This window comes from Manis pentadactyla, chromosome 6 (genome assembly GCF_030020395.1).
Source record: "Manis pentadactyla isolate mManPen7 chromosome 6, mManPen7.hap1, whole genome shotgun sequence".
NCBI lineage: Eukaryota > Metazoa > Chordata > Mammalia > Pholidota > Manidae > Manis > Manis pentadactyla.
In genome coordinates, this window is record NC_080024.1 from 64,716,692 (window position 1) to 64,742,982 (window position 26,291).

Genomic DNA, 26,291 nt, shown 5'->3' on the forward strand with positions numbered 1-26,291 from the left:
TTAGTCAGACTAAGACTGTTACCATATATCATGTGACTGGCCATTTGCCTTTGGCATCCCCGGGGAATGATGCAGACACATTGGCCCAGGTGTGCTGGCTAGAAGGAAAGCCTGCTCTGATGTAGTCCAATGGTTACTTCAGTGTTTGCTGCAGCTCCCCGAAATTCTGGGGTGGCAGGGGCTTAGTTCCCATGCTGTGCAGATTCAAGCAGAAATTGGATGTCAGGTGACCCTGGCTTTAGGAGTTGGCACGGGATTTTCCCTATGCAGAGCTTCCCTTTCCTCCCTATGCTACCTGCTCTCTGCTGCCTGCACACCTGCTGCATTCTCGCTACTCTTGCTTTAATGGATTCCTTCCTTACCTACACTTGTTTGACCTGTTTGTGAATTCTTTCTCCGTCAGAGTTATGAACCCTCTTTGGGTTGAGGTCTCACCAAGTGTGCAGGGAGATCTCGCAGGATTGGATTGCCTAACAACAGAAGGCATAGACATGTGGCTTCTAAGGTGCTAATAATATTCTGTTTCTTGACCTGGAGGATGGATTGCAGGTTTGTTTGTTTTGTGGCTATTTTCTGAATTATGCTTTTTCCAGGATGCATGTTATATTTCATTAATTAATTTTTTTAAAATGGAAATAAGGAAACCACCACTAAGATAAACAAGCTACTAGAGAGTGCCAAGAATGAACAAGCACATTCAGGGGTAAAGTATACACATGAAAAAAGCGGTCCAGCATTTTGGACTCTGTGGTACAGCAAAACAAGTCTCAAAAATTTCAAAGAATTGAATGACATTGAGTATATTCTCTGACCACAGGTCAAGCTAGAAACATGAAACAAAATTATAAGTAGAAATTTCACACATGTGTATATTAAGAAACATATTTCTAAATAGTCCATTGTTCAAACAAGAAACCATTAAGGATATTAGAAAATATTTTAAGCTGATAAATTTTGAAAATACAACCTGTCACAACTTATGAGATGCAGTAAAAGCCATACTTAGAGAAAACTGTAGCATATATAGTGCATATATTAGGAAAGAAGACTGAAACATGAATGATCTAAATAGCTATCTCACAAAACTAGAAAAATAGCAGAAAGAAAATCCAAGAAAGTGAAAAAAAGGGAAAAATAAAGATAAAAGCAGAAAGTCATGCAATAAGAACATACACATGATGGAGAAAATCAACACAGCCAGGAGATAGTTCTTTGAACAAAGTTAATGAACAAATAAACTTCCTGTGAGACTGATCAAGGGAAAGATTAAATACCTCACATTACCACAGCCTGGACCAGCTGTGAACTGAACTTTCGGGTACTTTACATCTGCTTACCATTATTACTAATGCGTTAGATATTAAAAGATCACAAAGGATATTATAAACAACTTTATAATTCTGAAAAATTGGGTGAAATTTCAAGCAAGACCCAATTCTCCAAAGCTGACACAAGAAGAAAAACTAGAGCAATCCAATAACCCTTAATAAAGTGAATCTGTAAGTTAAAGCCTTCTCAATGAAAGGAAGGTTTGCTTCTATTACCGGTATTTTTTCTTGGTCATCAGTAATTTTTTCCTGTTCTTTACTTTGTCTGGTAATCTTTTATTATATAGCAGAACTTACGTGTACAAGAGGAAGGCTCTAGATGGCATCTAGCATTACTGAGGGGTGCACCTTTCCTCAGTTAGCCAGACAGACTGAGCAACAGATTACCTCAGTCCAATTAGTGATTGAGTTGGGTCAGGGCTTTTAATTGAGAGTTTGTAAAGTTTCCATTTTCTAAGTACTGAAAGCCTTCAGTTCTTTCCTTCAGAGGTTTGAACTTAGCTCTTTAGCCTCCAACCCCATTGTTATGGGCTGAAATGTACCCTCTCCCCAAATTCATATGTTGAAGTCCTAATCCCAAGTAACTCAGAAGGTGACTGTTTTGGAGGTAGGGTCTTTAAAGAAATAATAAAGTTAAATAAAATGAGTTCACCGGGGTAGGCCCTAATCCAGCATGACTGGTTTCCTTAGAAGAGGGGATTGGGACACAGACAGGCAGAGAGGGAAGACCACGTGAAGACACAGGGTAGAAGATCACCATCCACAAACCAAGGAGAGACCTCAGAGGAAACTGGCCCTGCGGACACCTTGACCTTGGACTTCAATCTCCCAGAATTGTGAGAAAAAAAACTTTTGTATTTAGGCTACTCAGTCTGTGATAGTTCGTTATGGCAGCCCTAGCAAACTGAGGCTGATACTGAATTTGTGAAAAACTCCTTTCCCCATAGGATTTTTTTCACCTAAGCACCACAAAACAATGGGAGATTATAATCTGCCTTTCTGGCCCAGTTCCCTGCCTCATGCGTCACCCTAAAACTCAGGAAATATCTCATGGGGAAAGAGCCTTGCATTTGTTCTCTTCAAATGTCTAGTAGGTTACATCAGTCCTGTGTGACTTTCAAAGATTCTGCTGACTTCTTTTTCTTCTAGAAGACTCTCTCTGTCTAAAATCAAGACCACCAGGGAAATTAAACCATGAAAGTCATTAGCTTATCTAGGAAGAGATCTTACTGTTCTGGAATTTTAGTTTACCTCTTCTTCCTTGTTCTACAACTCTGTGACATCTTTACAAATGTAATTTTGTAATTTATCCATTCTATTTTCTAATTATTGCATCAAAAACACGGGATTACTGCAAATTAATATAACCTACTTAGATTAAAATCAAACAATCCAGCAAAATATAAAAGGATACATCACCACCAACTTGGGTTTATTTCAGGAATACATGGCTCTTTTAGAATACAAAAATCAATTTTATTCACCACATAAACAGAAATGAGAAAACTCATGATTATATTAATAGATGTAAAAATTGATAAAATCCTACACATAGTCATTAAAAAAACCATTCTTAGCAAAGAAGGGACAGAAGAAAATTTCTTTAACTTGTTAAGGCTTATTTATGGGAAAAAAACTACAGGAAACATAGTACTTAATGAAATGTTAACAGTGTTTACTCTGACAACTGAATGTACTGCAGGACTTAGACAATAAAATAAGGTAAGAAAAATAAATAACAGTATGAAATAGAGGAAATAATAAAATTGAATTCTTCACATTAGAAAATAAAATCTACAGAGTAATATTAGAATTATTAGATGAACGTAACAAATTTACAAGGTAAAGATTAGTATGCAAAAAATCAATGGAATTTCCATAGTTGAGCATCAAACTATTAAAAAATGAAATTTTAAAAAGACACCATTTACAGTAACATCAAAACATATCAGCTACCTAGAAATACATTTGAAGAAAGATGTGTGATACCTCTATACAGAAAACCTAAAAACATTTTTAGAGAAGTTGAAAATGACATAAATAAATGGAAGGATATACTACATTAAGTGTATGAGAAGACAAAATTGTATTGTAAAAATGTCATTTCTCTTTAGGTTTATCTATAGAGTTAATGTAATCTCAATCAAAATTAAAGTGAGTTAATTTTTGTGGAATTGACAAATGGATTCTAAAGTGTAAGGGCAAAGAATATGTCAAGGGTCAAGAATAACGGGGTTTTTTTTTCACTCCTGAGGAAAAAAATTGTGTGAGGACATACTCTACTGGATATTAAGGCATATTATATATCTATAGTAATTATTGCAGTGTGATATTGTTGAAAATATTGACGTATAAACCATGGAACGTAGAGTCCATATATAGATACCTGATTCATGATAAAAGATGTCACTGCAAAGGTGGCACTTACGATGCTGGATTAATTAGATATTTTCTTTTATGGAAAAAGGAAAAAAGAATAAGCTTCCATCTCAAATATCCCAAATACCATAAACAAATATCAATTCCAGGTATACTGTAGCTCTAAGTATAAATGATAAGGATCAGAGAGTCCAGAAACCCCCAGAAAGGTGGGTGAGAGAAAGGCTGACTTTTCACTTTTGAACACTTTGAATTTTGTGCCTGCAGTGGAACTGTAAGGGACCCCATTACCGCACACGTACGGGCCCCTGAGACATGGTGGCTCTTGATAACTTGGTTCTTTGAAGAGATCTAGCCCCATTCTTGGAAAAGAGACCAAACTTGGGAAAGACTATTAGAAACCATTTCAAACTAAGTTCCTTCCTTTGTGATAAGGACCATGAGGCCAAAGAGCTGTGATTCACAGGTAGGGTTTCTACCACCATGGATCCCTACAGCTTTCAGGATGTCTCCCTCTTCCTCATAGTTCTTCATGAGTCTGGACTGTTTCGCTAAAAATATGTTTTGCAAATTTTCCTCCCTCCTGATAAATTCGTTGATTCCCCTGAGTCACCAATGTATTTCCAAAACCTCAAAAATGAGTACATAGCCTAGGTATTAAAAACACTACCTATAGTACTATACCCCAAATGACATTGTTTACAGAAAGACTGTCATGACTATACACTTCTGAGTCCACAAAAATACAGGATTTCTCACTCATCAGAATTTCAGGTTAACATCAGCAGACATGAAAACAGTCTTATTTCATTAATCTGTATGTAATTATAGGTAATCACAGTATTCACTGACAGGGACATTTTATTACTAGCTGTACTTCCTTGCCTAACATACATTTCTTCCAGTAGTTATCAACAGTTATTAAAATGCATCTTGCTTTATTCTGATGCTATTAAAAGCAAAATTAACAATGCTTTTCTTTGTAGATAAAGCACCTAATGAGTTCAATTATCAAACTTAGGAGATAGCAACAGAGGTTACTGTGTCTAAATGTTTTAATAGTATTAGTAGGCCCAACCCTGCAATGACTCAAAAGACTTCTGGGTAGTCTACTAAGTTCAAAATGGGTAATAGGTATTTATCATAGCACATTGTCAAAATTCTAAGATAAGAGTCTGAGACAGAAAAGGTTAATTGCTCAGAAATTCACACAAGCTTATAAGACAGTCACTATTTAGGGTCAATCTTTATTTTTAAAAAACCTGTCACCTATTAGAGTCAATATTTATAAAATAACAGGTTTCACTGCGTCATGGAATGGGTACTGTAGGCACCTGTGAAAATCACATTTACACGAACTTTGGGGCAACAGACTTAAAAATTCTGGGACAGATAACTCCACTGTCACTGGGCCCGGACTGGTATGTTGGCAGTACCTTTGTGTTTCCCCCACACTGCCTCTAAGAAGATGAAACCTTATTAATCTAGCTGTAAGTGAGGCTAGTAGCTGGCACCTGTTTTCTCTCATCAACAATTACTTCCCAGAAACATCCCTTTAAAACCCTCATGCTCACCCCTTCAAGGGAAGACCACAGCCTTACATTTGTGAATAAACTTAGACTCAAGCTACTATTTGTTTTCTTGGGTAACTGAAGGAGGAATAAAGAGTAAAAAGTAAGTAGTGTTAACATTAAATCCCATTCATTCCAAGATTACAGATTAAAATAACCAACTTAAATGTGTTTACTTAGAAGAAAACATAGGAGTAAATCTTCACAACCCTAGATTAGGCAATTGTTTCTCAGCCAGGACATCAAGAGTACAAGCAACAAAAGAGAAAATAGATAAACTGGATTTCATCAGAATTAAAAACTTTTGTGCTTTAGGGCACCATCAAGAAAGAGAAAAGACAACTGACAGAATGAAAGAAAATATTGTAAATCACGTTCTGGTAAGGGACTTGTATCCAGAATATATAAAGAAGTTTGATAACAATAAAAAGACAATCCCTTTAAAATCGTTAAAGGATCTGAGTAGATATCTCTCCAGAGAAAACAAACAAATGGCTAATAAGCACATGAAAAGATGCTCACATCATTACTCATTAGGGAAATAAAAATCAAAACCACAACAAAATACTACTTCAAACCCACTAGGATTGCTAAAGTAAAAAACAGAAAATAAGAAGTGTTGCCAAGAATGTAGAGGAATTGGACCTCTCTTACATTGCTGTTGGGAATGAATAATGGTGCTGTGTAAGTCTGGAAGTTCCTCAGAAAGCTAAACATAGAGCTACCATATGAGCCAGTGACACCACTCCTAGATATTTATCAGGGGAATTGAAACATGTATCTACACAAACACATGGACACAAATGGTTATAGCAGCATTATTGGTAACAGTTAAAAAATGTTCATCTACAGATGAATGGATAAACAAAGTGTGTTACATTTATGTAATGGAAAATTACTTGGCCATAAAAAGGAATGGATGCTACAGCATGGATGAAGGTTTGAAAACATTATGCTGAGTAAAGGAAGCCAGACACAAAAGACCTCATTTTGCATGATACCATTTATATATTTATATGAAATGTCCAGAAGAGACAAATCCACAGATACAGAAAGATTAGAGGTTGCCAGGGACTGGGAGGAAGGGAAATGGAACTGATTGCTAATGGGTACAGGGTTTCTCTTTGCGGTGATGAAAATGTTCTAGACTTAGATGGTGGGAATGGTTGCACAACTTTGTGACTAAACTAAAAATCACTGAATTGTACACTTTACAAAAAGGGTGAATTTTATGGTATGTGAATTATAGCCCAATAAAGCTGTTACAAAAAAATCAATATCCCCCAACTACTAACATCAAAGAACTATGAAATAATTCAGTGAGGCTTAATCTTTTAGAAAATATAAAGAAGCTGTACTATCTGACATTACTAAGGAAGGTTGGTCAGTTAATTTGTAAAGTTAATAAGGAAATCATTGTATAAAAATACATACAACCTGTAAAGATTTTATTCCAGCTTAAAACATAAACAGGCACATTCATTTAACTATTTTGATATGAGGCCATGGCATTTCTATTTTTAACATTTTTAACTGAAGTAAAGTTGATATAAATATTATATTGGTTTCACATGTTCACAGTGATTTGACAGTTATCTACATTATCAAATGCTCACCCAATTAATATAGTTATCTGTCAACACAGCAAGCACTATTGCCTATATTCTCTGTGCTGTACTTTCATCCCTGTGACTAATTAATAATATAATCGACATTTTGTCCAAGGCCTTTTCTTTAGATTTAAGTTTGCTGATTGGTGTTCTCTGCCATCTTCCTGGCAGAAAACACACTCACTGCATATATAATTTATAGAACTGGTATTTTTTTAAGCAGACAAGACTCAAACACACAAGAAATGAGTCCAGAAACCTTCCAATTTTTTTCAATGTGCCCTTTTAGCAGACACCATGCACAAATTCAGATTCTCTTGGCCTCACCCCTCTCCTCTTCCAGCACTGCTACCAACACTACTCTGTGTGAACTCTGCAAGTCACACCAGGACAACCTGCCTAACAGCACCTCATTCTTATCAAATTGCTGAGTTCCCCCTGCTTCCTGCCTATTTGCTATCAGGTGAATTCCGGCTTGGGCAATTTGGAAATTCAGAGGAGTTATGTCCTGGGGGTGAGCCTTTGAAGAGTGGCAGATAGGAGCTGGAAGACAAATTCTTCCCCCTTTCTCTCTAACCTGGCCTTCACATACTACCCTGAGGCACAGTGTGCGTCACTTTCCAGAGGCTGGTCCATGAGTTGAGGCATTTCTCTGCACTTAGTGGCGCTCAGCTAAACACGGTGTCCTCACACTGGGTTTCCTTCTGGGTCTGCTCCTTCCTCCTCCCACTCATTCCTGCCGAGATTTCACTCATTACCAAAGAAGTAGCACACAAGCTTTTGCTTCAGGCTTATTATGGGGAGAACCCAGGCTAAGTCATCTCCATCTTTCACAGAAATTCTTAGTGACCTGATTTTAAAAGTCTTTTCAAAGCATTTAATCTTTTTAATAGAAAAAGCAAACTTTTCCTTTTAATACATTTAATGGATTATTTAATAAACAAATAATTACAATAACACACATAACTAGCAAAACAAGGTTTAGAAGTGAACACAATTGGCCCTCGGTAGGTACACTCACGACTATGCTGGACAGCTGTCATGAGCCTGCAGATTAATTTTGTATGCCTTATGTAGTTTTAAAATCAGAATTGAGGGACATCATTTAAAAATTGGAACATTTAACATAAAGGTTTCTATCACTTAAAAACATTGTAAGACCTGGCAACATTGGACTTATGTAGAAATGGACTCCCGACATGTATGAAGTCTGGGCCTGCTGAGGAACGTTAAACCTAGCAGATTGATCTTCACTTTACCTGATCACACAGTAAAAACTGAGGGATATGCTGGGATTGCTTTGTACTTGCTGTATGTGGTTAACAGGAAGCACAGAGCAGGGAAGTCCAAAATTCCCTGTGACACGGCAAAATGGGGCAGCTCATGGCTGGAGGAGCCTCACCCTGGATTAAGTGATATCATCATCAGCTGTACATCACTGTAAGAACTTTTAAAGCCTGTAATTCCAGCATGCTGTGTGGTCCCTGCATTTTGGGGATCATCTCTGTAAAGGTTCACACACTTTTCTTCACAGCTTTCCTGTCCTCTGTTGGTGTCTTTCCGTCATTCTCATCACTTTGCTATTTGATGACACAGACTGTGAGCCTGACACAAAGACCCCAGACCTTAAAATGGCTAGGTTGATTTGAGGAAGACACAGGTAAATTGCAGGAGAAAAGACACTAGAATACCAGCACAGGAATAGGACTACTGTTGGCACAGGGGAGTGTAAATAAGTAGTTTGTGAATGTAAATGAGAAACTGTTTTCCTAGAGTGTATCTCCTTGATTATGTGAAGTCTGGCGCACCATATTGAAATTACAGCATGTAAATGGACAGATGAATAATTTCCTGGTTACTTGTATTAGCTTTAAGTAGGGTGACCATGCTTAGAAGAGGCTTGGTTTATGCCTGGTGTCTAGGCATAGTGATTAGTAATGTTTCCCTTCACTCTCAAGTGTCTACATTTGGACAATAAATCATATGATCAGCCTAACTCTAGTCAAAGTGGGAGAGGTATCCAAGACTTTCTGGAAGAAATTGAAATAGAAACCACTGGGTCACAAGTCCAGCTGGTAAGGAAGACCAAGACCAACTCTGGGAATGAGACACTTGGGATGTTACATAAGATGTGGGAGTGGGCTGAAGGACTACAAGTTCACGATACAGCATCAGTCAGCCCATCTTCTAGGAGATACTGTGTAATAACTGAGGTTTTAGATGTGGGAGGGGTGGAGCTGGGAAATCTTTAACTCTCCTTGGATTTGCTCTCTAAAGACAGAAAGACAGATTATAGACAAGAAAATTAAGCATTAGAATGACTTTTGAACTGTAATTCTTTCAGCACGCTATAACAAATCTTGTTGCTCTTACAGATAAAGCTTGAAAAACTATTCCCTAGGAGCATGTGACCTTCAATGAAAAAGTGTTTAAAACAGAAGAATTCAGAAATAATTGTCTACTTTAGCAGATGACCGTCTAAGAAGAAATAAAAAAGATTTAATGGAGCCATAAAACTTTTATTAGTAAAAGAATTGGTAAAGGACTTATTGGCAAATTATTTCCTTTTGAAAATTTCATTTGAAAGATCAATTTATGGATGCATATTGCCTGAGCAGGTGGAGTGTCCTCAGTATGAATCCATTCACTGATTTTATCTTTCTGAGTTTAATTAACTGTAAGTTTCTGTGGTGGTCCAAGGTTTTAATGTATATTCAACTAAAATGGGTTCAAAGCATTAACTGGGCTCAGACAGGTATTGACTTTTTTACTTCAGATACAATTTTATTTAGTTAATGAACTTTCTGGACTGAGATGAGATGGGGAGAGGCTGGCAATGTGCCCAAGGCTTCTCCAAGATTATAAATCCTAACTTGTTAAATTTTGTTCACATGAGAATGAAACCTCTGGCAAAGGGCCAAAAAAAAGTCTGGTAATTATTTGTAAAGGCAGAAAGTCACCTAAATGTAATGAGAAACAATTAACATGTACCACAGCACAAATATGATGGTATGAATTCATTATTGTGGAAATGGCACAATGCGAAAATACAGAACTGCAAAAATTGAGTCAAAATATGGTTAGAAATTTAGAGGTCTCAGATGGATTTATCCCAAGAATTCAAGATTGGTTTTACATTTAAAAATCAATCCATGTAACTTACCATACAGACTAAAATAGAAAATCCATATGATCATCTCAATAGATGCAGAAAAAGCAACCGACAGACTCCAGATGCTACATCCAATAAAACTCAGAGTGCTAGGAGCAGAAGGGAACTTCCTCAAACTGAGAAAACGTCACTATGAACAACCTACAGTTAATACCACACTTAGCAGTGAAACACTGAGAACTATCCTCTAAGTACTGGATATCCACATGCAAAAAAAAGAACTTTGATTCATACTTGCATCATATACAAAAATTGGATTATAGATCTACATATAAAATCTAAACTAATTAAAAAGACTGACCATATCAAGTGTGGTATGAGCAATTGAAACTCTCATATATTGATGACAGGAATATAAAATGGCATGGCCGTTTTGGCAAAACAGTTTGCAAGCTCCTTACAAAGTTAAGCATATACATAATATATGACACAGCCATTCTCTCCTTGGTATTTACTCAAAAGAAATAAAGCATATGTCTGTACAAAGAATTTGTACCATATGTTCATAGTAGTTTTATTTGTAGTAACCAAAAAATGGAAACAACCCAAATATACAGCAACAAGTAAATGTATGAACAAACTGTGGTTACACACGTACCATGGAGTACTACCCAGCAATAAAAAAGAATTAAGTAGGATGTATGCAATCCAGATGGATCTCAAAATACTATCATCAGTGAAAGAAGCCAGGAAAAAAAGAAAAAAGAATACTTACTGTGTGGTTTGATTTATATACAATTGAGCTAAAATGGGGAGAGGAAGCTTAGAAAGTGTAAATGTATTTGAAGTGACAGAAACAGATTAATGGTTGCCTTAGAAAGGCAGGAGAGGCAGGAAGGGAGGGATTACAAAGGAGCAAGAGGAGACTTTATTGGGTGATGGATGCATTATTTTGTGATGGTTTTATAGGTGTATACATGTCAAAAGTTATCAATTGTACACTTTAAATATGTGCAGTTTATTGTATGGCCTTTGTACCTTAATAAAAATGTTAAGAAAATTTTAAATTTACACATGGCGTATAAACACATGAAAATGTGCTTGCCATCATTAGTTAATAAGGGAATAGAAACTAAAACCACACTAAATCCAACAGTTATCAGAGAAAAGAGAAAGCTTGTTAATACTAATATGCTTTCATTTTAGACCAGTAATTCATCTGATTTATAAATAATATGACCGCATAACCTTGAAAACAAAAGGTCACTTTCTGCTTTTATTACAACATTTGATGGAGCCTCTTCTCTGGTGCCATCTTACCCTGCTCCAGTAGGCATGTGGAACAGTCCAATGTGTGCCGCTGGCAACCCAGGTTTGCTCTATACTGTTATTCTCCATTAAAGGAAACAGGGTTCCTCGGTGAGCAATGTATCCCATGTTTGAGAAAGAATAACTCTAGCTGAGTTTTCAGTTACATTTACTGTCACAAAGAAAGAATGTTTCAGCAATTCCTGGAGGAAGGTGGTGTTAAAAAGGATAAAGGTCTGGACCTGACAAGAGGGCTGCTAGACACAAGTAGAAACAATCTAAATATCAACTAGAAATGACTATATACCCTCCATAAATGATAAGATAAAAAAGGCAAACCACCACAAACGTTGGAAGAAATATGGAGCAACTGGAAGTTTCATACATTGCTGCAGGCATGTAAAATGGTACAATGCTTTAGAATAAAGGTCTGGCAGTTTCTTATTAAACTAAACATACCCTAGGACCCAACAATTCCATCCTTGGATGTTTACAAGAGGAATAAAGACACATGCTCACCAAAAAAATGTATACAGGAATGTTCACAGCAGTTTTATTTCATAACACTGAGGAAGAAAAGTGGAGACATTCCAGTGCCCATCAACAGGAAAATGGAAAAAAGCCAACTATGACATATTCATACAAAAGAATACTCAGCAATAAAGGGGAATGAACCATGGGTACATGCAACATGAATTAATCTCGGAAACATGCTGAGTAAAAAAGCATTGTGCTTTGCATGATTTCATTTATATGAAGTTTTTGAATGGCAATTTTAACTGTGAGGCAAACAGAACAGTAGTTATACCTGAGAGGTGGGGTGGGGACTGACTGGGAAGGGGCATGAGGAAACTTTCTGGGATGACTGCAATGTTCTAAATTTTGGGAAGGGCTACATGGGTGTATGTGTTTGCAAAAACCCAGCAAATTTGTATTTAACATTTGTGCATTTCACTGCATATAAGCGCACATTTAAAAATTTTAAAGCTAAACAATATTAAATTCTACTCAATGATATGCATGCTGAAGTATTAGGGAGAATTACACTGATGTCTGCAATTTATTTAGAAATGCATCACAAAAGTAACATGGATAGCTAAGTAATGAAACATGTAGAGTGAAATGTAGAAGTCATGTGGCTGGTATTTGTGTATTTACTGTAAAATTCCATAAACCTTGCTGTAGTTTGCTGTTTGAAATTTTTAATAATAAAAGGATGGAGAAAAGTCATCAGTTGGTCTTACCTTTCTACTATCCTTGCCTGAAATAAATTATTCTAAGAGAGGTTCTTTGGTAACACAGGGGCCAGAAATTAAGCCTGAAATTTTCAAATTTCGTAACAGTGGGGAAGAAAAGTGGAAACATTCCAGTGTCCATCAACAGGAAAATGGAAAAAAGTAAATGATATATCTAAACATTGTAAGAAAGGTAGGAAAATATAAAAATTATTGAAAAGGAAGCCAACTTACAGTAAGAGTAATTACTAATACTGGTTTTTATTAACACCACAAATAGCCTGAGAGTACCATTTTTTGTATCTTCTTAAAAAATGACTTTTAACAAATGAATAAAGAACCATCTTTTATGTGAAGGTATATATGTGAATAGGCTAACTATAGCACATTCAAACTTTGTCTAAAATTTGGATATCATTATTAAAAAAACACTTATTAAGCATTTTCCTATCTCCCCAATATTATTATTATCAGTATGCTATACATGAGATAAAACAAATCCTTTGCTTCTTGAGAGCTTTGGAGGAAATTTAGCATTAAGTTTGTGTCAAACACAGCTGGATGTGTTTCCCATCTCCACACTTATTAGTTGTAGGACCTTGGACAAATTAACTTCTATAGGCCTCACGGTCCTCATTTGTAAGATGTAGCAGGATAACAGCAATTCATACTTTACATATTTATTTTAAATGTTAAGTGAGGCAATTCATTTTATACATATCACAGTGACTGGCAGAAAGTACTCAATAAATACAAGTTATCATTTTTAAAAGTACAAGAAACAGGACATTCAAGTGGTGGAAGAATGTGGAGTACCTTAATTTGTTTAGATAGAACAGTATCATCTCCTCAGTAGGTAGTTAAACTAGCAACTATGATAGGATTTGTTTTCTCTCAGAATTGTGAGAAATGTTTTAGAAAGTCAAAGAACAGTAATATTGCTGCCTCAATACTGTGAGAATACAGATTAGATCAAGGAGCAGAAATACAGAAATACATCTGTTATCAGCTTAACATCTGCACCTCGTGAAAGAAGCTACCCTGCTTCACCCAGCTCTGCATTAAGCTCTCAGAAATATTTCCCATAATATTTTATGCTTGTCACTAGCAGTTGTTAAGTATGCAGGCACACCACTAAAGCCTCCAGGACAGTCAAGTGAAGAACAGGGTTATGGTGGGGCAGGAGGATACTAACCACCACTTCCCTCCACCCCAAGAGAATGGCAGACTCACATTTGGGGGGCATAATGAATGGCAGCATCGCCACTGTGGGGACTGGGAAACCCATTCTTTTTTTGGGAAGCATGCTGCTATTGTCTTCTGTTATGTGTATTACCTATAAATTGCCCACATTCTTTGCTATCTTCTGTATCTTTGGTATTTTTTCACATTCAGCAATCCACAGCCCACATTCCCACACAGTGCTACAATTGGCAGAAACTAAGTCGTAGCAGCTTGCCCTTTTTTGATGGGGCAAAGCCCTCCTACTGTTACACTGTCCACGACTTCCTGCTGTTTTTCACCCAAGGCGCATTCCTTGCCTGGCCTACACGGCATCTGGGTCCTGGTCTAGCTTGGTTTTGGCAGTGCAGTGGTGACACCTGGCAATTTCTAATCAGTCAGTTCACATCTAGACTAGAAGTAGCCCACCCAGTCATCCTGACCCCCACCAAAAAAGCTGCCAGACATCCAAGCTGTCTTTCTGAGTAGATGAGTTCCTTTCTCTCATTTCACCAAAAGAAGGCAATGACTTAAAGGAGAAGAGGAAATGCGAGAAACCTCTTTTTAAACACTCTTGGAAATGGAGAGTAGGCTGTCTGCTTTTACAAAGCACTGCACCTGCTTTGAAACCCATACAACACTGGTTTCTTTCTTTTTCTCTGGCATTTTAAATCTATTTATTCTTACTGGACTTGTTTTTCAAGATATAAATTCACTGGGCAGGATTGTTTATAACTAGCATCTAATTGGAAATTTGGGGCAAAATCTAGCACACTGTAACTACTCAACTGCTTTCTAATAAAAATCATGTTTCTAAAATGCTCTGAAAGCCTCAAATATTATATTAAATAGAATTATTAAATATGTATAAAATGAGAATGGATCTTTCAGTTAGGAGATATAAAAGTATTATAATTTAATATATGAAGATTTATCATCTTGCTTATTATAGGTAATCACTTCTACTTTCTCAAATAGTTATTATATATAGCATTAGATTCAAGAAGATCTACTTTAAGCCTACATACAAATATTTTCCCTTATTCTTAAACGTTAGTAATTTTCAATTGCTCAAAAGACAGTTTTAGGTTTGTTCCCTTTATGTCTTTTAAATTTATGGACTCTGCTACTAACTTCTTGACTTTTTAAATAGCTAACACCTTTCTCAGCCCTGTTGGTCATAATAGGCTTGAAATTTATCTGCAAACTTCAAAGGAAGAACAGGGCAGAATTCACATCATTCTTAATATGGCATCAAGCCAAAATCAAAGGAAAAACTCGGATTTTAATGGAACTCATGCAAGCTAAAATCCCATATTTTTACCTTAAATTTGAATCAGCAATAATTTTTACTGCTGTTTTCTCCCCTTCTATTTTTACTTTTGAATCAGAGAAATGTGCTATACATGTGGATTGAAAGCAACTGCACTTCTCAGACAGGAAGCACAAAGAAACACTTTCTTCTTTTACTTATGTTCTTTTATTTAACATTCTGAAGAATGATTATCTATGTTTAAGGATCATATTCAGATCGGTTTTAACAAAGATGAAAAAATACTTGTTTCACAGTAAGACAGAGCCAAAAGGTTTTTTCTGGCTAATCAGTCAGTTTCCAAGCTAGTAAGAGCTCCTGGGACTTTATCTACTCTTCTACGGGGAGCAGAACTGGTGAGACCTGGGATACCTTTACCTGATCGCTTATGTATGAAAATATTGCCTAAGCAGAGTTGGAAGGCTCATCAAATAAACAGAATGGTGAAATAAGCACAATGTTCTTAGATGTAGTAAAAGCTGAATAGGCTACATGCCAGGAAAAAGTTAACCTGAATATGGCTTGGAATCTTACATTAGTCTAAGAAAGACAGACAAATAATCAACAGGAACATCAAACCAAGAAAACAGAACCATAGAAGAAAAGATAATTTGGGAACTAAAGCCAATTCCTGCTACTATATACAAATACAAAACACAAAACATACATAAGATTAAAAAAAAAAACTGTGATGACACATTTTTGGCTCCAAAATATGTTTTCACATTACAGATCTCCTTATTCAACCTTAAGCAAAGTCTGGTATAGAGAACAGGATTCATTTCTGTATCTTTTGTATCTTTCTTTTCATCTCTCCCTCCTGTTCTTACTAACTAAAACTCCACAACCACCCTTTAAGAACCATGTTAAAGACCTCCATTAATGACCCTCTCCCCAGCAACTGGGATTAACCTGTCTTCTCTGTTCCCCAACATTGCATATTTGTATCAACACTGAGCCAAAAGCTCCAAAATGCCAGACTTCTTGGGATGTCATTCTAAAATATCTTTACATAAAATAAAGTCCTTACCACCTTGTATAGCAAGAGTTTAAAAAAGAAGTTATAGTCATTTGGAGTCCACACAGGACCTTTTCTGGAAAATACGGACAACTTGCTATGCAGATAATAAAAAGGAGGACTGGATATAGCTGCTACAGAGTGTTGCTAAAAGTCTTGTAAGTTACAGCTCAAAATTTTAAATTATCTCACTCTTTTTCACAATTTCTGTTTGTGATTTCTTCTTCTTCCCCAGGGTCACACACCATCTGGTAAACATAGCAGCTGAAGACCCTGCTGGGTTTCTGTTCTATGTGTAGCACCAAGTCTCTGTCAAAATAGACTTCATGGCTGTATGTCTGTAATTAGAACACAGTCACATGGAATCTCCTTCTCAGTTAACCATATTCACTACTGTCACTAAAATGCCATGGCCCCTAAGCTAGGGATCTTCAAATATACACTTAGAGGCAAAATATTGCCAGACATAGTTTTATGCCATTTGTGAATACACAGATTACTTACAAGAAAAGCATTATACAAAATGTCGGTGATGGAAAGAGCCCTGGGCTGAGGAGTGTGCGCATGCGGCTCCTGCTGCCCACATCACTACTATTCACTGGGCAGCCGGGGACAGCTTGCTAAACCTCCCATGTTCTACATGAATAAAACAAGCATTGGCTAAAATAATGTCTTCTCTTCCTTGTAACTTTTATATTCCACGACACTCAGAGGAGCAGACAAGTGCTTCCAAGAGTGTCTCGAGACCATACATGCTTCGACATAGTCTCAAATAACTGCGGGGATTCAAAACAGTATACTTTTATTTCTTAAAACATTACCACACTTCTAGAAAATCAAAGACTATGGTAAGGAAATAGTATGTCTCATAAAAAACATAAACCTTTGTTTTTAAGACCACTAGTAAGGAGGTATCCCCTAGTCCCCAGAGGACGAAGTCTTAAGAAGTACTCATTTTGTCCTTTGTGTAGGACAATAACCTCTTTCAAGTGGTCACTGGTATAGGTGAGCCCAGACTGACGTGAACACAGTAACTTCTGTTCCAATAAATGTCACCTTTAAAGAAAATTCTAACAACCATGGACACTACTCACCACATCCCATGACTCCACTAGAGGAATGCTTTTAAGTAAAGTTCCATATTCATTACAGTGGAAATCCAGGTGAGCTTTTCCTTCAGCATCTATCTGAGTTACAGCTACCACAGAAAGTAAATCCAACTCATCTTCATAGTCCACACTTTTGAAAGTCTTGGTGAATAGATGGATAAGGCAGATAAAAAGTTATTCAGTTAGGATAATTTCTACATTTGTAGTTTAACTGTTCTGTTACTTATAAAAATATGTAGAAAGAGGGAGAGGGCTCAAGAAGGCGGTGTGAGTGGGGCAGCAGAAAGCTCCTCCCAAAACCATATATATTTTTGAAAATACATCAAATACAACTATTCCTAAAAGAGAGACCAGAAGATACAGTACAACAGCCAGGCTACATCTACATCTGCAAGAACTCAGCATCTCACGAAGGGGGTAAGATACAAAGCCGTGACCCGGCGGGACCAGAGCACTCCCACCACCCCAGCTCCCCAGCAGGAGGAAAAGAATCAGGGTGGGGAGGGAGTGGAAGCACAGGACTGCTAAATAACCAACCCTACTAATCTGCACCGGGAGCACAGACACACATTGCATGGTATACTGGATATCAGAGAAATGGAAAAGTAAAATCCGAGATGGAGACTGCATGCAAGTAGGTCCCCACAGCCGGCTCCCCTGGGACAAAAGAAAAGCGGGTGCTTTTAAAACGTCTTAAAGAGACAAGGGCTCAACAGCTAGACAAAATCGACGCAGCACACTCAGCCCAGCAGGCTGGGAATCTGAGGAACTTCAGGCCCCCTAAACCCCTGGGGGGTAAAGCAGCCCCAAAGCCCCTCATGGCACTAAGCAGCCTGCCATTCATTCCCCCTGGTCGGCGCTGCAAGCAAACGAGCTGACCTCCCACAGCAGCCAGAGAAAAGCCCCACCCACAGCAACTACACAGAGTCCCCTCCCAGCACACAGCTAACTGGGACAGACAGAGGAAGCCAGAACAAGGACTGGAAGGCACAAAGGAGCGCCATTCTCGCAGGAGAATACACCCGGCATGTCTGCCACAGACACAGTGCACTAGGCTATCGCGAGGGCCGCCCTGCACACAGCAGTGGAGATTATCTCAGAGACTGTTCCTGGTGTGTGGGAAACTGGCAGGCAGTGGAAGTGGGAACAAGGTCTAGAAGGCACGAAGGGGTGCCGTCCTCGCAGGAGAACACAGCCGGCATGTCTGCCACCCCACACAGTGTGCTAGGGTATGCTGAGGGCCGCCCCACACACAGCAGAGGAGATTCTCTCAGAGACTCTCCCGGTGTGCAGGTAACTGGCACAGGCAGGGGAAGCCGGAGCAAGGTCCGGAAGGCACGAAGGGGTGCCATTATCACATGAGAACACACCCGGTGCGGATGCAACCCCTGCAGTATGCTAGGCTATCGGAGGGCTGCTCCGTTCATGGCAGCTCAGGGCATTATCCCAGAGACTGCTCCCGGTGTGTGGGTAGACGGCACAAGCAGCGGAGAAGGGCAAGGCGACCAACAAGCAGAAAGGGACTTTGTGCTCCCAGCTGACACATGCGCCACCTGCCTGTGACCACTTCTACTGCCATGAAAAGGCAGAAGAATCTGGTCCAGTCAAAAATCACTCAGACAACCGCAGAGAGAGAAACTGGTGAGACAGATATAACCAATCTTCCTGAAAAAGAATTCAAAATAAAACTCAACCATGCTGATGGACTTGCAGAGAAAGATGCAAGACATAAGGGATGAAGTCCGGAGGGAGATAACAGAAACGAAACAATCAATAGAAGGACTTAAGAGGAGACTGGATGAGGTGCAACAGCCTGTTAATGGAATAGAAATCAGAGAACAGGAATACAGAGAAGTTGACGCAGTGAGAGATAAAAGGATCTCTACGAATGAAAGAATAATAAGAGAATTGTGTGACCAATCTAAGCGGAACAATATTCACATTATCGGGGTATCAGAAGAAGAAGAAGAGAGAAAACGGGATTGAAAGTGTCTTGAAGAAATAATTGCTGAAAATTCCCCAATCTTTGGAAGGAAATGGTCTCTCAGACAATGAAAACCCACAGATCTCCCAATATAAGGGACCCAAGGAGGACAACACCAAGAGACATAATAATTAAAATGACAAAGATCAAAGACAAGGACACAGTATTAAAAGGAGCCAGAGAAAGAAAAAAGATAATCTACAAAGGAAAACCCATCAGGCTAGCATCAGAATTCTAAACAGAAACCGTGCAGGCCAGAAGAAAACGGCATGATAAATTTAATGCAATGAAGCAGAAGGGCCTTGAACCAAGAATACTGTATCCAGCACGATTATCATTTAAATATGAAGGAGGGATTAAACAATTCCTAGACAAGCAAAAGTTGAGGGAATATGCCTCCCACAAACCACCTCTACAGGGCATCTTACAGGGACTGCTCTAGATGGGAGCACTCCTAAAAAGAGCACAGAACAAAACACCCAACATATGAAGAATGGAGGAGGAGGAACAGGAAGGGAGAGAAATAAAGAATCATCAGACTGTGTTTATAATAGCTCAGTAAGCGAGTTAAGTTAGACAATAAGGTAGTAACAAAGTTAACCTTGAAACTTTGGTAACCACGAATCTAAAGCCTGCAATGGCAATAAGTACATATCTTTCAATAATCACCCTAAATGTAAATGGACTGAATGCACCAATCAAAAGACAAAGAGTAATAGAATGGATAAAAAAGCAAGACCCATCTATATGCTGCTTACAAGAGACTCACCTCAAACCCAAAGACACGCACAGATTAAAAGTCAAGGGATGGAAAAACATATTTCATACAAACAACAGGGAGAAAAAAGCAGGTGTGGCAATACTAGTATCAGACAAAATAGACTTCAAAACAAAGAAAGTAACAAGAGATAAAGAAGGACATTACATAATGATAAAGGGCTCAGTCCAACAAGAGGATATAACGATTATAAATATATATGCACCCAATACAGGAGGACCAACATATGTGAAACAAATATTATCAGAATTAAAGGAGGAAACAGAATGCAATGCACTCATTTCAGGAGACTTAAAACACACCACTCACTCCAAAGGACAGATCCACCAGACAGAAAATAAGTAAGGACACAGAGGTACTTAATAAAACACTAGAACAAATGGACCTAATAGACATCTATAGGACTCTACACCCAAAAGCAACAGGATACACATTCTTCTCAAGTGCACATGGAACATTCTCCAGAATAGACCACATACTAGGCCACAAAAAGAGCCTCAGTAAATACCAAAAGATTGAAATCCTACCAACCAACTTTTCAGACCACAAAAGTATAAAACTAGAAATAAATTGTACAAAGAAAGCAAAAAGGCTCACAAACACATGGAGGCTTAACAACATGCTCCTAAATAATCAATGGATCAATGACCAAATTAAAATAGAGATCCAGCAATATATGGAAACAAACGACAACAACAACACAAAGCCCCAACTACTGTGGGACACAGCGAAAGCAGTCTTAAGAGGAAAGTATATAGCAATCCAGGCATATTTAAAGAAGGAAGAACAATCCCAAATGAATGGTCTAATGTCATAATTATTGAAATTGGAAAAAGAAGAACAAATGAGGCCTAAGGTCAGCAGAAGGAGGGACATAATAAAGATCAGAGAAGAAATAAATAAAATTGAGAAGAATAAAACAATAGAAAAAATCAGTGAAACCAAGAGCTGGTTCTTCGAGAAAATAAACAAAACAGATAAGCCTCTAGCCAGACTTATTAAAAGAAAAAGAGAGTCAACACACATTAACAGAATCAGAAACGAGAAAGGAAAAATCACGATGGACCCCACAGAAATACAAAGAATTATTAGAGAATACTATGAAAACCTATATGCTAACAAGCTGGAAAACCTAGGAGAAATGGACAACTTCCTAGAAAAATACAACCTTCCAAGACTGACCCAGAAAGAAACAGAAAATCTAAACAGACAAATTAACAGCAACGAAATTGAAGCGGTAATCAAAAAACTACCCAAGAACAAAACCCCCGGGCCAGATGGATTTACCTCAGTATTTTATCAGACATACAGAGAAGACATAATACCCATTCCCCAAAAAAGTTTTCCAAAAAATAGAAGAGGAGGGAATACTCCCAAACATTCTATGAATCCAACATCACCCTAATACCAAAACCAGGCAAAGACACCACCAAAAAAGAAAGCTACAGACCAATATCCCTGATGAATGTAGATGCAAAAATACTCAACAAAATATTAGCAAACCGAATTCAAAAATACATCAAAAGGATCATACACCATGACCAAGTGGGATTCATCCCAGGGATGCAAGGATGGTACAACATTCGAAAATCCATCAACATCATCCACCACATCAACAAAAAGAAGACAAAAACCACATGATCATCTCCATAGATGCTGAAAAACCATTTGACAAAATTCAACATCCATTTATGATAAAAACTCTCAACAAAATGGTTATAGAGGGCAAGTACCTCAACATAGTAAAGGCCATATATGACAAATCCACAGCCAACATTATACTGAACAGCAAGAAGCTGAAAGCTTTTCCTCTGAGATCGGGAACAAGACAGGGATGCCCATTCTCTCCACTGTTATTCAACATCGTACTGGAGGTCCTAGCCATGGCAATTAGACAAAACAAAGAAATACAAGGAATCCAGATTTGTAAAGAAGAAGTGAAACTGTCACTATTTGCAGATGACATGATATTGTACATAAAAAAACCCTAGAGACTCCACTCCAAAACTACTAGAACCAATATCAGAATTCACCAAAGTTGCAGGATACAAAATTAAAACACAGAAATCCGTGGCTTTCCTATACACTAACAGTGAACTAATAGAAAGAGAAATCAGGAAGACAATTCCATTCACAATTGCATCAAAAAGAATAAAATACCTAGGAATAAACCTAACCAAGGAAGTGAAAGACCTATACCCTGAAAACTATAAGACACGTTTAAGAGAAATTAAAGAGGTCACTAACAAATGGAAACTCATCCCATGCTCCTGGCTAGGAAGAATTAATATCGTCAAAATGGCCATCCTGCCCAAAGCAATATACAGATTCGATGCAATCCCTATCAAATTACCAAAAGCATTCTTCAATGAACTGGAACAAATAGTTCAAAAATTCATATGGAATCACCAAAGACTCCGAATAGCTAAAGCAATCCTGAGAAGGAACAATAAAGTGGGGGGGGATCTTGCTCCCCACCTTCAAGCTCTACTACAAAGCCACAGTAATCAAGACAATCTGGTACTGGCACAAGAACAGACCCACAGACCAATGGAAAAGAACAGACTGCAAACATCAACCCAAACATATATGGTCAACTAATATTCGATAAAGTGGCCACGGACATACAATGGGGAAATGACAGTCTCTTCAACAGATGGTGCTGGCAAAACTGGACAGCTACATCTAAGAGAATGAAACTGGATCACTGTCTAAACCCATACACAAAAGTAAATTCGAAATGGATCAAAGACTTGAACGTAAGTCATGAAACCATAAAACTCTTAGAAAAAAACATAGGCAAAAATCTCTTAGACATAAACATGAGTAACCACTTCTTAAACATATCTCCCTGGGCAAGGGAAACAAAAGCAAAAATGAACAAGTGGGACTATATCAAGCTGAAGAGCTTCTGTACAGCAAAGGACACCATGAATAGAACAAAAAGGTATCCTACAGTATGGGAGAATATATTCATAAATGACAGATCTGATAAAGGGTTTACATCCAAAAATATAAAGAGCTCACACACCTCAACAAACAAAAAGCGAGCAGTCCAATTAAAAATGGGCAGAGGAGCTGAACAAACAGTTCTCTAAAGAAGAAATTCAGATGGCCAACAGACACATGAAAAGATGCTCCACATCGCTTGTCATCAGAAAAATGCAAATTAAAACCACAATGAGATATCACCTCACACCAGTTAGGATGGCCAACATCCAAAAGACAAACAACAACAAATGTTGGCGAGGCTGTGGACAAAGGGGAACCCTCCTACACTGCTGGTGGGAATGTTAATTAGTTCAACCATTGTGGAAAGCAGTACGGATGTTCCTCAAAAAGCTCAAAATAGAAATACCATTTGACCCAGGAATTCCACTTCTAGGAATTTACCCTAAGAATGCAGCACTCCAGTTTGAAAAAGACATATGCACCCCTATGTTTATCGCTGCAGTATTTACAATAGCCAAGATATGGAAGCAACCTAAATGTCCATCAGTAGATGAATGGATAAAGAAGATGTGGTACATATACACAATGGAATATTACTCAGCTATATAATATTACTCTGTTTATAAGAAAAAAACAGATCCTACCATTTGCAACAACATGGATGGAGCTAGAGGGTATTATATACAGTGAAATAAGCCAGGCGGAGAAAGCCAAGTACCAAATGATTTCACTCATATGTGGAGTATAAGAACAAAGGAAAACTGAAGGAATAAAACAGCAGCAGAATCACAGAACCTAAGAATGGACTAACAGTTACCAAAGGGAAAGGGACTAGGGAGGATGGGTGGGAAGGGAGGGATAAGGGCGGGATAAAAGAAAGGGGGCATTACGATTAGCATGTATAGTGTGTGGGGGGGCACGTGGAGGGCTGTGTAACACAGAGAAGACAAGTAGTGATTTTACAGCATCTTACTACGTTGATGGACAGGGACTGTGAAGGGGTACGTGGGGTGGACTTGGTGAAGTGGGGAGCCTAGTAAACATAATGTCCGTCATGTAATTACAGATTAATGATACCAAAATTAAAAAAAAAAAAACAAAAAAAAAAACAGACATCAAACAATATATGGAGACAAATGACAACAACAGCACAAAGCCCCATCTTCCATGGGATGCAGCGAAGGCAGTTCTAAGAGGAAAGTATATAGCGATACAGGCCTATTTAAAGAAGGAACACCAATTGCAAATGAATAGTCTAAAGTCAGAATTACTTAAACTGGAAAAAGAAGAACAAATGAGGCCCAAAGTCAGCAGAAGGAGGGACAAAATAAAGATCAGAGAAGAAATAAATAAAATTGAGAAGAATAAAACAATAGAAAAAATCAACGAAACCAAGAGCTGGTTCTTTGAGAAAATAAACAAAATAGGTAAACCCCTAGCCAGACTTATTAAGAGAAAAAGAGAATCTACACACATAACAGAATCAGAAATGAAAAAGGAAAAATCATGATGGACACCACAGAAATACAAAGAATTATTAGAGAATACCATGAAAATCCATATGCTAACAAGTTGCAAAACCTAGAAGATATGGACAACTTTCTATAAAAATTCAACCTTCCAAGACTGACCAAGGAAGAAACAGAAAATCTAAACAGACCAACTACCAGCTATGAAATTGAATTGGTAATCAAAAAACTACCCAAGAACAAAACCCCTGGTCCAGAAGGAATCACCGCTGAATTTTTTCAGACATACAGAGAAGACGTAATACCCATTGTTCTTACAGTTTTCCAAAAAATAGAAGAGGAGGGAACACTTCCAAACTCATTCTATGAAGCGAGTGTCACTCTAGTACCAAAACAAAGACACCACAAAAAAAGAAAATTACAGACCAATATCCCTGATAAACATAAATGCAAAAATATTCAACAAAATACTAGCAAACCAAATTCAAAAATATATCAAGAGGATCATACACCATGGTCAAGTGGAATTCATTTCAGGGATGCAAGGATGGTATAACATTCGAAAATCCATCAACAGCATCCACCACATCAACAAAAGAAAGAACAACCACCACATGATCATCTCCATAGATGCTGATAAAGCATTCGACAAAATTCAACATCCATTTATGATAAAAACTCTCAACAAAATGGGTACAGAGGGCAAGTACCTCAACATAATAAAGGTCATAGATGACAAACCCAAAGTGAACATCATACTTAACAGCAAGAAGCTGAAAGCTTTTCCCCTACGATCGGGAACAAGACAGGGATGCCCACTCTCCCCACTGTTATTCAACAGAGTTCTGGGGGTCTTAGCCACGGCAATCAGACAAAAGAAAGAAATACGAGGCATGCAGATTTCTAAAGAAGAAGTCAAACTATCACTACTTGCAAATGACATGATATTGTACATAGAAAACCCTAAAGACTCCACTTCCAAAACTACTACAATATATGAATTCAGCAAAGTTGCAGGATACAAAATTAATACATAGAAATCTGTTGCTTTCCTATACACTAATGATGAGCTAGCAGAAAGAGAAATCAGAGAAAAAATTCCATTCACAATTGCAGAAAAAAGAATAAAATACCTAGGAATAAACCTAACCAAGGAAGTGAAAGACCTATACTCTGAAAACTACAAGACATTCTTAAGGGAAATTAAAGAGGACACTAACAAATGGAAACTCATTCCATGCTCTTGGCTAGGAAGAATTAATATTGTCAAAACGGCCATCCTGCCTAAAGCAATCTACAGATTCAATGCAATCCCCATCAAAGTACCAACAGCATTCTTCAATGAACTGGAAGAAATAGTTCTAAAATTCATATGGAACCACAAAAGACCTCGAATAGACAAAGCAATTCTGAGAAGGAAGAATAAAGCAGGGGGATCTCACTTCCCATCTTCAAACTCTACTACAAAGCCACAGTAATCAAGACAATTTGGTACTGGCACAAGAACAGAGCCACAGACCAGTGGAACAGAATAGAGTCCAGATATTAACCCAAATATATACGGTCAATTAATATATGATAAAGGTACCATGTATATACAATGGGGAAATGACAGCCTCTTCAACAGCTGGTATTGACAAAACTGGACAGTTACATGTAAGAGAATGAAACTAGATCATTGCCTAACCCCATACACAAATGTAAACTCAAAATGGATCAAAGACCTGAATGTAAGTCATGAAACCATAAGACTCTTAGAAAAAAACATAGGCAAAAATCTCTTGGACATAAACATGAGCAACTTCTTCATGAACATATCTCCCCAGGCAAGGGAAATAAAAGCAAAAATGAACAAGGGGGACTATATCAAGCTGAAAAGCTTCTGTACAGCAAAGAACACAATCA

The 26,291-nt window shown here is 37.8% G+C and overlaps 1 protein-coding gene across 4 annotated transcripts in view; it reads right to left on the bottom strand.

Annotated features, from left to right (window-relative positions):
• Positions 1 to 1,016: 1,016 nt before the first annotated feature.
• DCAF17 (DDB1 and CUL4 associated factor 17) overlaps positions 1,017 to 26,291 on the bottom strand; it is a 72,973-nt gene continuing 47,698 nt past the window's right edge. For all 4 annotated transcript variants that reach the window (XM_057503914.1, XM_036917798.2, XM_036917799.2 and 1 more), the window contains 2 exons: positions 17,189 to 17,344; positions 1,017 to 16,432 (listed from right to left, as the gene is read on the bottom strand). In XM_057503914.1, coding sequence (XP_057359897.1) covers positions 16,283 to 16,432; positions 17,189 to 17,344 — 306 coding nt within the window. In that variant the 3' untranslated portion in view covers positions 1,017 to 16,282. The remainder of the gene's footprint in view (positions 16,433 to 17,188; positions 17,345 to 26,291) is intronic.